General features: G+C 38.8%; 1 protein-coding gene across 5 annotated transcripts in view; it reads right to left on the bottom strand.

Moving 5' to 3' along the window:
• PAN3 (poly(A) specific ribonuclease subunit PAN3) overlaps positions 1-13,447 on the bottom strand; it is a 129,952-nt gene that overhangs the window by 4,715 nt on the left and 111,790 nt on the right. For all 5 annotated transcript variants that reach the window (XM_027064610.2, XM_027064611.2, XM_027064613.2 and 2 more), the window contains 4 exons: positions 11,512-11,651; positions 8,667-8,796; positions 8,170-8,234; positions 708-846 (listed from right to left, as the gene is read on the bottom strand). In XM_027064610.2, coding sequence (XP_026920411.1) covers positions 708-846; positions 8,170-8,234; positions 8,667-8,796; positions 11,512-11,651 — 474 coding nt within the window. The remainder of the gene's footprint in view (positions 1-707; positions 847-8,169; positions 8,235-8,666; positions 8,797-11,511; positions 11,652-13,447) is intronic.

The raw sequence follows: 13,447 nt of genomic DNA, 5'->3' as shown, positions 1-13,447 counted from the left end.
TACAAAAAAAAACAAAAACAAAAACAAAACGCAAACAAAAACAAAAAAACAGGCTGTCTGTCTGCCCAGTTTGCAGACCCTTGAGATTTAGATATAAACCTACATACAAAGACTAATGTTTACTTCTGGAGACCCATTCTACACTCTGTAATTCCAAGTAATTCATAAGGAAAATGCATTCCTTCCTTCCTCTGTGAACCGTTTCTCTCCTAGCCCTTTCAAAAACAAAAGTTCACCTCTCCAGTGAATTTATGACGTGTCTCCATCTACTTAGTTCATGTCATCACCTAATTCTCCACTTAGAACACTGGGCCTACTGTGCTTTTATTATTGCAATATTGTATTACTATGCCCACAGTGAACAGTAAATGAACAGATAACATGTAGGGACATCCAACATGAGACTCACAAGAAAGCAATTCAACTGTTAAAAAAATACTTAAACATAAAATTCTTGTTTTTCCCACCCACTGCTTTTGTGACGTTTTATCACAATAAGAAGATCCACGATGAAAAAGTCTATAATTATTCATGAAGATGTCAAAAAGGCCTGCCAAGTCTAGAAACTGTTATTAAGTAGATACACCTAATAATTATTAATAAAATGTCTTTTGGCTACAGAGAATACATCTAACTTCTTAAGTCTCTTAGTATTTATAGAAAACACAACTTTGCATTGTGATCTTAAAAATCCAGATACAAATTACCTTGTTAAGACAAGAAATGATATGACTGAGGTCAATCCAAGGGGCACCCGCTTCTGTCACCTGATGGAAAAGATGATCCCTAAAGAGTTTCAACAGATAACGGTCTCCAGTCTCCGACCAGGTAGGATCCTTCTGAAACCTGGGGGAAGGTAATATTTTACCTCAGTAACTCATGCTGTATGCCACATGGCTATGTTGATTCTTCAGACTCAACACTAGTTCGATTGTTTTCTCTGATAAATAAGTTAAGTACCGTTTGTGTGTCTGTGTCCGTGTATGTAGTGTTTTACGGGTTTTTTTCATCTTCCAAAAGTTATAGGGAGTCTAAAAAAATTGGCCTTTTTCAAATTTTATGTGCCAACTGCCAAATATTAAAAAAAATAACTTCACGGGGCCCCTGGGTGGCTCAGTCAGTTAAGCCTCTGACTCTTGATCTCGCCTCCGGTCTTGATCTCACAGTTCCTGAGATCAGGCTCTGTGATGACAGCAGGGAGCCTCCTTGGGATTATCGACTTCTCCCTCTGCCCCTCCCTTGCTTGGGTGCTCTAAGTAAATAAATAAACTTTAAAAAAATAATAATTTCATAGAACATGAAAGTACATGAAACCCAGTTTCTATTTCTTAAGGGTAACCGACCCTTACACACTCCTATTTTATAATCACTTCCTTAGGTAAATGGAGGGAAAAGAAAATGTCTTTAAAAATCTTTAGAAATAAGTTGAAAGAGATTATTCTTTTCCTCTTCTCACCTTTAGGATATAGAGTAGAGAGGTAAGATCAGATCTTCTACTTTACTGGCAGCAAAAAATAGAAAAATGTTTAAGGAAACAAAAAGCGGGTAGATTTTGGTTTCCTACCATCATGAGCGGATGTGAGAATGAGCTGTGAAGGACCAGAGAACTGACTAGACGATCAGTTAGTGTCCAGTGACCTCTGGAACTTACGATCTAGTGAGGAAAACAGATGTTCAAAGAACCAAAACATGTTTTGTTTTGTTTTGTTTTTTTAATTTTTTTTTTTTAACGTTTATTTATTTTTGAGATAGAGAGAGACAGAGCATGAACGGGGGAGGGGCAGAGAGAGAGGGAGACACAGAATCGGAAACAGGCTCCAGGCTCTGAGCTGTCAGCACAGGGCCCGACGCAGGGCTCGAACTCACGGACCGTGAGATCATGACCTGAGCCGAAGTCGGACGCTTAACCGACCGAGCCACCCAGGCGCCCCCAAAACATGTTTTAAGTGCATATTTTGATAATGCCATTAAGAAAAAGGGAAACGGTATGGAACGTGAATTCACCTAGGAGGACAAAAGCGGCTCTCCAGAGGAAGCAGTGGATGTTCCTCCCAGAGGAAGGACACCCTAGTCAGAGGCATCAGTATTTGCAAGGACAGAGCATGCCACACTTCAGAAACTTAACAAAGGTCGGTGTGGGTGCAAGGGGCTGAGGGGAGGAAAAGAGAGAGGCCAAGAGAGGGACAGAGAGTAAGAGCAAGGAGGGGGGAAGAGAAAAGACCAGGGCAAAGAGGGACAGAAGGCAAGACAGGGGAGAAGAAAATTAAAAGAAAAAAAAAGACATATCTGAAGCAAAGATAAGAAGAGAGAGATCAGGCTATGCAGTCTTGGTTAAAAAACTAGGTGTTTTCTAAGAACGAGATGGAGGGGCACCCGGGTGGCTAAGTCAGTGAAGCATCCTTGGTTTTGGCTCAGATCACGATCTCACAGTGTGCAGGGCTGCGCACCGACAATGCAGAGCCTGCTTGGGATTCTCTCTCTCTCTGCTCCTCCTTCCCACACACTCTTTCTCTCTCTCTCTCTCAAAGTTAATAAATAAACTTAAAAACAGATGGAAAGCCCACCATTTGGGTTTAAACACAATCCTAAGAGTTTTGCAAAGATCACTCCAGGGACTGTCCATTAAAACGCTAATTAAACACATCCATTTATCTCTGTTTCCTCTCAAAACCCCACCAAATTGGCAATGAATGTCTAATAAAGGATATAATAAACACACAAGGACAAAGTGATCAGAAGCAACAAAAGAAGAAAAATTGGAAAGATGAAAAACAGGCTGGTAAGTGGTATGATGAGCTGACTTGAAGAAACTGACCGCTAATGCTACAGAAGGCACAAGAAGGGGAAGCCACAGAAGGGGGCCATCGCCGTGAGGCCAGGCAGGGAAATCATTAGGTACTACTGAAAGCGCAGTATGGGCTCAAGGTGGAGACAGCAGAATTGACGGAAAATTCTGTAAATAACATGTAGATAACCTCTCTCCCATCCCTGCCTCCATTTCTGCTCTGCAGAAATTTTCCAGAAAAGGTACCAGAAATCTCTCCAGACAGGGTGAACAAAGACGCTCCCGCCCCAGGGTGCCAAGAAGAGCAAGCGATGGCAGGTAAGACCATTCAGTCAACCCCTCGTGGCTACTTGGCCATCCAAAGCTTGACCACAAATTTATACTACAGACAGAACGTTGGAAGGTTATTTTCCGGATGCTAACTTGCCCAAGGGAAATTCTGACACTTAAGAGTATACCAAAAACAAACAAAAATTATACATCACAGCATCACACTGCTTTACCACACATTCTACAATCTCTGACACCACCAGGAACTTATCAGTAGCTTTTTAGATGAAATTCTTTAAATTTCTTTAAAATTTTATTTACTTAGCTTTTTAGTAATTTCCACACCCAACGCAGGGCTTGAACTGACGACCCCAAGATCAAGAGTCGCACACGCTTCTCACTGAGCCAGCCAAGTACCCCCCAAAAGATTACTTTCAACATGAACACATAGCCAGGATCAGAAATCCACTGGAGAATGAAACAGAAGAAACTCATTTCCTATGAGACACTGCAGGGAACAGAACAAAACTTAGAACAACAACAACAACAAAAAAAACCTAACCAAAATCTGTAATTGAGACTCTTGCACAAACAAGAATTAGATGCTGTAAGACAGAAACATTTAGAGAGGGGCGCCTGGGTGGCTCAGCCGGCTGAGCGTCCGTCCAACTTCAGCTCAGGTCAGGATCTCATGGCTCGTAAGTTTGAGCCCCGCATCAGGCTCACAGCTGCCAACACAGAGCCGGCTTCTGATCCTTTGTACTCCACTCTCTGTCTCTGCCCCTCCCCCGATCATGCTCGTTCGCTCTCTCCCTCCCCCCCCCTCTCTCTCTCTCAAAAATGACTGAACATTAAAGAAAAGCATTTAGAAAACAGAAAGTTCTTGAGAATTAAAATTATGACAGCAGAAGCTTAAAAATTCGAAGGATTGGGAAAAAAACCTTTATTTTTAGACAAAGTAAGTTGAGATAATTACCTCAAAAGTAGAACAAAAAAATACAGTACAGAAAACAGAAGAGAATATTAGAAAATTAATGACGATGGTCTAATATCTGAGTAACAGGAATTCCAAAGAGAGAAGCTATCAAAGAAACAATGAAGACAACTTCTCAGAGCTGAAGGACCTACCGTTTCCAAGATTAAAAGGGCCTGCCCACCCTGCTGATTCATCAGAATGAATAAAAAACCCTACACCAAGGCATTTCACTGTGCATTTCTGAACATCAATAAAGAGAAGATCCCAAAAGCACAGAGGAAGGGGAAGGGTTTGAAAAGAAAATAGATTTGAATCTGGAAGTTAAAAGACAGTGGAGCAAAGCTTCAAATTCTGACAGAAATTATCACTACTAATACTTAACTATGTACTAGAGATACTAGCTAACACAATCACTCCAAAGCAACTGAAACTATCGAAATTAGAAAGTAGGAAATGTAACTACAATTATTTGAAGATATGACTCTGTATCGGGGAAACCCAAGAAATCTAGTGAAAAACTATCCAAACACTAAGGTATCTGGGCACAAATTTTACAGAAATTGATAAATTTCACGTGTACCGATAATAGGCAATCTAAGAAGAAAGAATGGCAGGGGTGGGGGGAAGGGAGGGGATTCCCATTTACAACAGCAACAAGAGAAAAAATACCTAGTAAACTTAGTGTGCCACAACAACGTAAGAACAACTTAAGCACTGAAGGACAGACAGTAAAGTAGGTGTGAATGAATTCAACGATATATACCATTGTCGTGGTTACGAAACTCAACATCTACAAACACATATGCTCCTTAAGTTTAATAATAAACATGTCATCTTATAAAATAAAAATACCACCAGGTTTATAGATTTTTTTTTAACTAAAAAAGCTGATTCTAGAATTTATACAGAAAATTAAACAGTTTAAGGAAACAATAAAAAACAATGAAATGAAGCTGAAAAAGAATGAACACTACCAGATTTTAAAATGTCATCCAAAAAAAAAAAAAGTTAGTCATGAAGGGGTGCCTGGTTAGCTCAGTCAGTTAAGCAACCATGCTTGGGATTCTCTCTCTCTCCTTCCTTCCCTCCCTCCCTCTCTCTCTCTCTCTCTGCCCCTCCCCTGCTCACTTGCTTACTCACTCTCTCTCAATAAATAAGCAAACATTAAAAAGAAATGACAGTCATTCAAACATTAATGTGAAAGAAGTACTGTCTTAAACCAGTGGGGAAAAGCTAGACTATTCAATAAATAGCTTTTGGGCCACTGGAGAGTCTTCTGAGAGGGAAGGGTGGGGGAGCTGAATACATACCTTATATCCTATAAATATTCCAAATACATAAAAATTTAACATGGGAAGAAAATAAAACCGTAAAAGTACACTAGAAGAAACAATGAGAAAATTCCCGTAGAAAAGGCCTTTCTAACTATGATTCAAAACCCAAAAGGATAAAAGAAGTTTGATCAATTACACCATGTATACAAATGTCTGCATGGAAAAAAAAAAAAACTGAGCGGTCAAAAGAGAAATGACAAATTAAAAAGAAAATGATCAAAAAGGACAAATCTCTCCAGCTCCTATAAATCGACAGACAATTCAACTGGAAATAAAAATGAGCCAACAATACGAACAAAGAAAAAAAAGGCAACAGAAACAGATCAAAAACATAAAAATGACAAGCAACATGCTCATTAAGAGTAAATGCAAAATAAAACCGCACTGAGATTCAATTTCGCATCCATCAGGTAGACAAAAATCCACAAGCTTGAAGAAGTACTGTTGGTAAAAGGCTCTCTGCAAGGGTTTACGGTCACATATCCACAGACCTAACAACCACAACTGGGTCTATCTTTATGCACACGTACAATTAAGTATGCATAAGTCAGTCCCTGCAGCACTGATTATACCAGCAAAACAGTAAAAACAACTCAAATGCCTACTGATCAGGAACTAGAGCAATAAATTACAGCACGTCCACAGAATGGACTATTACATGGCTATAAATTATGGAGGCACAGCATAGTGGTTCAGAGCATGGACTCTGGAACCATACTGTCTGGATTTGAATTCTGGCTCAGATGCTCACTTATTATGTGACCCTGGAAAAGGTATTTCACCTCTCTATGCCCACACATCTCTGTTAATCGAGAAGGCTAACAGTACCTGTATCACAAGGTAGTTACGAGGATTGAGTTGGGACATATTTGTAAACTATTGAGAATAGTGTTTGGTATACACTAAACATACCTAAACAAAAAGATTTCCAAAATATAGTTAATAAGGAAAAAGGAACATACAGAACACTGCATGGTTTACAATTTGTATATATTAAAAAGTGAGGAGGGGATGAAAGGAATTAAGAATGTATCATTGTAACTCAGGAAGAATATAAAATAAAGATTAGTGGGAGAAAAGGGAGAGACTGGGGATGTAACAAGTATGAGAGATGTTTTTCCCACTGCAAACCCTTTTCTACGTTTTAAAAAACGGGTTCATATTAACCTATTCAAAATTAATAAAAAGAATTTTCCAAGGACAGTCTAGAATTTTATACCCAGTTATACTGTCAATAAGTGTAAAAGTAGAATAAAGATATTTTCAGACTTACAAAGACTCAAAAAACTCACCTTTCTCAGGAAGCTACAGGAGGATGTGCTCCAATAAATCAAAAGAATAAATCAAGGAAAAAAGCAAGACACAGGGTATCCAACACAAAGGGAGAGACAATGAGAATTCCCAGGATAATAGTGAAGGGAAGCTCCAGTTCTAAAGTGTGAGTGTGAGCAGGCTTAGAGCTCAACCAGCCCAGATAGGAACAGAAGGACAGAGGCTCCGGGGGCAATTTCTCTAAGGGGGAGAAAAAAAAAGGAACTGATAGGTTACCTATTTTTGACCATATGGGAAGGTGTTTCGTAACTCTGGCAAAAAGTCTGGAATAAAGTGGTGGTCAATATTTTTTCATTTACTTATTAGAGTTCTATAATAAGGCAATTATTAACCCGAGGAAAACAAAAATCAAAAAACAAAATACAAAAGAAAGGAAATATAGTCATGGTTTACTCTGTGGTGCAGCTATGAACAGTATTTACCCCGTTATACTAATGTCAACACTTTTAACTCAAAACTTATGGGTTCAATGGTAGAATGTGAGTGAGTGAGTGAGTGAGTGAGTGAGTGAGTATGTTTGGTTAAGGAAAGGGGGTATGAAAGATAAAGCCTCATCCTACACAGGACAAAGTCATTAGCTGAGTTAAATACTTAAAAAAAAAAAAAAAAAAATCAAGCAATAGTATCATAAGCATATTATTTTTAAATAAAGAGAAAAATGCCAGAAGAAACAACTTGAAGGGTTTTTGGGGGGTTTTTTGTTGTTGTTGTTGTCATCTTCTCTTCATTTAGAAACATTATCAGGGAAAATACAAATTGAGTTTTGTAACTGTGAAGAAAGGTAAGTGAATATGAATTTTGTCGTCAAAAACAAAATCCCTCAAGCGGTATTTATGTGTCACCTATCTCTATCAACAGAGGTTAACATTCCTGAAACAGAACTTATACTACAGTGAAAGTAGCTATAATACTGTTCAACCTGTCTTTGACAGTTACTATTTAGTACAGACGTCAACTCTCCTTCTTTCTTGAATGTACGATAAACTTGAACTTACAAATGAGGCAGAACTAAATGACAAATAATGAAGGGTGGCAAGGCCTTTCCAGTGTCACCGATATGACAGCTGTATGTATTGTTTATGTGATGTTCTTAAATAGAAGATAAGGGGCATGCAACAATTAGACATGTCTGAAATCTCTAATCTGACTAAGGTAAACTGAACTGAGCAAGCTTCAAAAAGGAGACAGGGTAGAGGCAGTACTGACAGTCATAAAATGTTCCCTCATGCACAAACCACAATGGAGCTTTCTAACAGTCTGTTTTCTGTATGGGTATGTGTGTGGGGAATCCCTAAGAACAACCACATCTAGGCTGTAGTTAAAAAACAGCATCCTAATGGCTACCAACAGGCTTAAGGTCACTTCACATGAGAATTTTTCTCTTTCCAAATAAAACCAGTAAGAATCAGGTATACTCATTCTTGTTAGTGCATTTGATTGAAATCATATTGTAAAATACTGTAAATCCTTACTCCGGCCTCTCATTGATTGTTCCCAATTTTGCTAGAAGCCTAAACAGTCTTCCATTTTGAACCTCCTAGAAGACATTTTAAAAAGAGAGAGAATGTTAATATTCCAGCCAAATTTTATGAACCTGGTATCCTACACCAATATTACCTTTAAACCGTAAATCCTAATATCCCCACCTTTTGGTAATCATTTTGAATGTAACATGTCCATTTCATTCGATATTAATACTCAAGATGATCATGCAGCTGGCCATTTTTAAGAATGGTTAAAGTTACATGGGAAAAAAAAAAAAAATCAAGATTCTGTCAATTAACTGGAGCAAAGCCACAAACAAAAAGCAGAACACAAATGCCCAGAGGACATAAGAAATTAAAAAAAAATTTTTTTTAAGTTAAAAAATATCTGTAAACAGTCCTAGCCAATTCGGCACAAAAATTACTGTTTTCTAACTCTTTGCACATACAGATGTCATTGTATATATCTTTTTTTAACTCTTTACCTTTGCAAGGTCTTCCTCTATGACATCATTTCTCATTTGAGCAGCATCCAACTGAGTATAAAATCGAGCACCAATCATGGGCATGATGTCATTTACACTTCGCATCCTGTTTTGGTCAGTCAACAAATACCTAGCGAAAATAAAGAATCACCTGAATGCCAAATGTGCAATTTAATTTTTTTTTAATTTTTAAAAAATGTTTTATTTATTCTTGAGAGAGAGAGCGCGCGCGCGCGCGCATGAGCAGGGGAGGGGCAAAGTGAGAAAAGGACACAGAACCGGAAGCAGGCTCCAGGCTGCCAGCACAGAGCCCGACACGGGGCTTGAACTCACTCACAAGCCGTGGCGAGATCATGACCTGAGCCGGAGTCGGATACTCAACCGACTGAGCCACCCAGGCGCCCCTCAAATTGTGCAATTTAAAAAAACAAACACGACACACAAGCACATAGCTATCGCTGCTGCCGTCACAGAAGTGTATACAATTTGAAAAGATTTTTTTCATCAAGTCAACCTCACTTTTAAGCGTTGATGATTTCTCTGGGAAATTTTAAGAGCCAATGGAAGAAACTGTAAACATGTCTCTTTCTCTACAGCTTTGCTATTATGAAAATGAAAAAGGGAAGTTGAGTAGGGTTACACTTCACCATTTGCATTCTCAAACCCTTCCTTACAATAGTGGGACACGAAAAGGCTGTTACAAGCTTTTTTGGAGGGGTGAAATAGGGGGCGGCTGTAGGTGAAGAGATTTTTCCATTTGCTCTTCAAAATAATTTGTGTCGGGGCGCCTGGGGGGCTCAGTCGGTTGAGCGTCCGACTTCGGCTCAGGTCATGATCCCACATCTTGTGGGTTTGAGCCTCACACTGGGCTCAAACAAGGTTCCAACTTTTTAGAAAGGTGTCCTCTGCTCTACAATGTCATTTACCAGTTGTCATCATCTATTTATTTCTGAAAAACTGTCACGCACTAACATATATCAGAAGAGGCCAATTTCTCCTACCATTATAACTGAGGCCAAAAAAAACCCCCAAAAAACCAAAAAAATCCGTTTCAAAAAGCGACCTGCTAGAATACAAAGATGATCATGACCTATTACTGCCTATTCTGACAGGTGAGCCGTTTCCTAACCATCCTTGGGACGGGAGCCTCCTGCTCTCGCACTCTCTGCTTAAAATTCTATCCCATTTTCTTCAGGGGACTTAGCGCTACCTGCCAACATCTTACATGTTTCCATGTTTGTTACCTCCTCCCCATTAGGGTGGAAGCTCCAGAAGTTGGGGGGTTTTGTTCATCTTGTTCAAGGTATCTTCAGGGTCTGGCACAGGATAGGCATTCTTTTGTTAAATAAAATCCTCCTGTTGATAATCTATGCCTTAGCTATTTATCTGTAACTACTGACATATTTACATCTTAACTACTTAAAGTTATTACAAGCTTTGTGACTTTGGCAAGTTACTTTACCTCTCTAAGCCTCGGTTCTGTCATCTCTAAAATGGAGCTAACTTATAGGGTTATTGGGAAAATTCATTTGTATCAGTTAGAAAGTGCCTGATACATGGTTTACCGCTCTATAAAGTTGTTACTTAGTATGCAAGTATGGCTTTTTAATTTACTTTTGATTAAGGAAAATTTCAAACATTCATAAAAGTAGAGAGAACAGTATAACAAATGTCCATGTACCCTTTGCCCAGTTTTGGCAATTATTAACGTATGGCTGGCTAGTTTGTAACATTTATATCCTTTACTCTCAACTTTTTAAAAAGGAAGTTTGGAGATTACTACTTTGAGATGTTGCAAATGAAGGCTAGGAATTGCTGCTGTGAAAATACGTGAAACAAATATCTTCACTTGAAAGAGAAATCACGTGAGTATTCCCCGGAAGCAGGCAATCACTGGCTTCCGGTGCTCGGTCACAAGCACGACACTTATGCCAGCGTAACAAAGTACAAGTGGGCAGCCCCATCCTCTAGCCCTCAATTTCATATCCGGAGCTAGTCCAAAAAGAAACTGAATCCTCCAAGACTACACAGCAAAATCCGAAGGAACAGCTGAAAACTAAGGCACTGAAAAGGACCCATATGCTCCAGCTGCTTCTAGAACATAACAGAAAAAATTGCGAGGGATGCCGTAGCATCTGTTCTCTGCAATCACTTCTAATGACAGTAAGAACTATGGCGGTCCACCCTCTGGAATTCCCCGATGTTAGATGCGTCTGAGACAGGGAGAAGTCCCCCTGCGGTGACAGGAGTCCACAGTGGGGCTCTCCTAAGTCAAATGCATTTCAAGGACTTCTTGGGCGTCTAGAGATCCTGGAGTAGAAGCCTGGGACCCTTACATCCATGCTTTCTGTAATGGCTGTTTTGGCCACAGAATCTGTAACTGGATTGCATCTGAGGTTTATCTGTGACAGCTCGCACAAAGAGAACAACCACTCTCTAGAGCAGCACTGTCTGACAGAATTTTCTGAAATGATGGGATATATTAGCCAGAAGCCACATGAAGCTTTTGAGCTCTTGAAATGTGGCCGGTGCAAGATTGATTTCTTTAACTTTATTGTATTTTAATTAAACTAAGTCATATGTAGCTAGTGAATACCAATGCAACCTCAGTGGGTACATTTAAAACATCAGTAACTAAACACATTGGTTCATGAATTTATTCAAGGAAATAAACACTTAACAATAAAAATAAAGAAATTAAAAGTTGTTTACATGTGTTTTGCCTGATTTTGAACAGTAGGAACTAAAATAATAAATAGAAGCTCTATTAGAAGGCCTGTGTGGAAAAAAAGCTGTCTTATCTCCTACGATCATCATATATGTTTAATTGTATATTACAACTTACAGAATCAGATTCTTCAGGTCAGAGGAGTAGTTGATTGTCACCAGTTCCATGGCTTTCTGTAAATTCTCTCGCTGAATTCCTGCCAAAGAGTTGCAAGCCAAAGCCAACACAACTTTTCCTAATGATATCAGATCTGCTTGCTGACATGAAAGAATAAATATAACTTTTAATTTTTATTTTATACGTAGAAATTTAACACAGTGACACTACTGCCTGCATGGAAAAAGTACCTTTACAAAGAAGCTGCAAAACTCAGCACAGGGCTCTCCAATATTGGTGCTCAGAGTCACCCGGGAGCTTGAAGGGGCTTCCCGGGCCTCTCCACCAGAGAGTCTCATTCGGTAAGTCTGGGGGAGCAGGCCCAACATTCTTAAAGCACCCAGGTAATTCTGATGAATGTAGTTAGGGCTATACTCTAAGCAATTCATATGCCAGCTACAGAATTGTTGCTTCAAAATTTTTAAGAAAAAATTTATTTAGATAGAGCTGACATTCTTATTATTAAGGCTGGTTACCACATATTCACCTGACTACGATCATTACAATCTATTAATATGCCCCTCTCTCGCTTTCCATCATGCCCCAAATACAGTGGGAGTTTGAAGAATTATTTGAAGAAAAGTTATTCCATTATTCAGAATGTAACATAACTATTACCTGATTTCAAGGTATGTTCTTTAGAACATCGAAAATGCTGCCAACCCCAGTGACATCCCATCTGCCCTTATTTCCAAATAGCCCATTTTTACTCACATTATAACAGATCTTTGAGCTCTGTAACCACCTGGTTTCTTTTTCTTTCTTTTCTTTTCTTTCTTTCTTTCTTCCTCTCTCTCTTTCTTCTTTTCCTTTCTCTGTTTACCTATCTATTTTTTTATGATTTACCACTGGGAGGCTTTTGCTCTAAAAGGATTTTCAAAGATAGCTGGCTACATTGAGGTAAGCTCTCTATTACCTGTCTAACTCCAGGAAACAGAATGGTTATCCCAAGTGGCCCTTCTTGGCAGGTAACTATTAATAATTTTATGCCTAGGAGAATGGAATAGCTCCGAGTTAAATAAAATCATTTGAAGTAATTGTGACAGAAAACTTCTGTAAATCTTCAAAATCTGAGACCTGATCTCAAATATTGGATACATTTACTGAATACTGGTCTCGTAAAAGGAGTTTTCAAAGCTAGCTATACATTAAAATCACCTGAGGAGCTCAAAAACATCAAACAGAAGAAGTAACCCTGTAGCTATCCCTTCACTCCAATTCTGGTATTATTAGTCTGGGTTCAGATCTAGGTATTAGTGTTTTTCAAAGCTTCCACAACAGTTCTGATAATGAAGTCAGGATGGAGAACCACTGGTTTTGTGGAATGTTTATACATAGTATAGTTGCAAAACAGGCAAATATTTCAAGACAGTCACTAATGAAACTTTAGCACTCTACAGCTATCCTCAACATTTTACCCAAATAAGAAAGTATAAAGAAGCCAAACTCCATTACTAACATTAAAAAGTTCAAATTCAAAAATTCATTCAGTACTAGCATTTGTGAATTTGACGCTCTGAACAGGAGACCCTATTATAATCAGTGGAAAAACGGATTAGAAAAACTGCTTTGATTCTATTGTGGTAAGAGATGCCAAGGATTCATGTCAAAGAAACTTTTTTAAACTTCACTTGTGGTACAGACTTAGGAGCCCAGAAAGGGAGGAGGTAGGGTGGCACGGGAGGGAGCACTATTACTGTTCGATCATTTCTGTTCTCGGAGGGGCACTGCCATGAATGAACTCAAGAAGGATTCCCCTCCGTCATTCTCAGGATCGAGTAAAACATTCCAAGTTATAGTAATGAAACCATAAAAATCTTGGTCAAGACAAATTGGTACATGTAAATGCGAACTGTAAATTTCTCTAAGTGTTTCAATCCCATATCCTCAGCAAAGC

Source organism: Acinonyx jubatus, chromosome A1 (genome assembly GCF_027475565.1).
Source record: "Acinonyx jubatus isolate Ajub_Pintada_27869175 chromosome A1, VMU_Ajub_asm_v1.0, whole genome shotgun sequence".
Classification (NCBI taxonomy): Eukaryota; Metazoa; Chordata; class Mammalia; order Carnivora; family Felidae; genus Acinonyx; species Acinonyx jubatus.
Note: the sequence above shows the minus strand (reverse complement) of the source record. Positions and strands in the feature narration are given on the sequence as shown.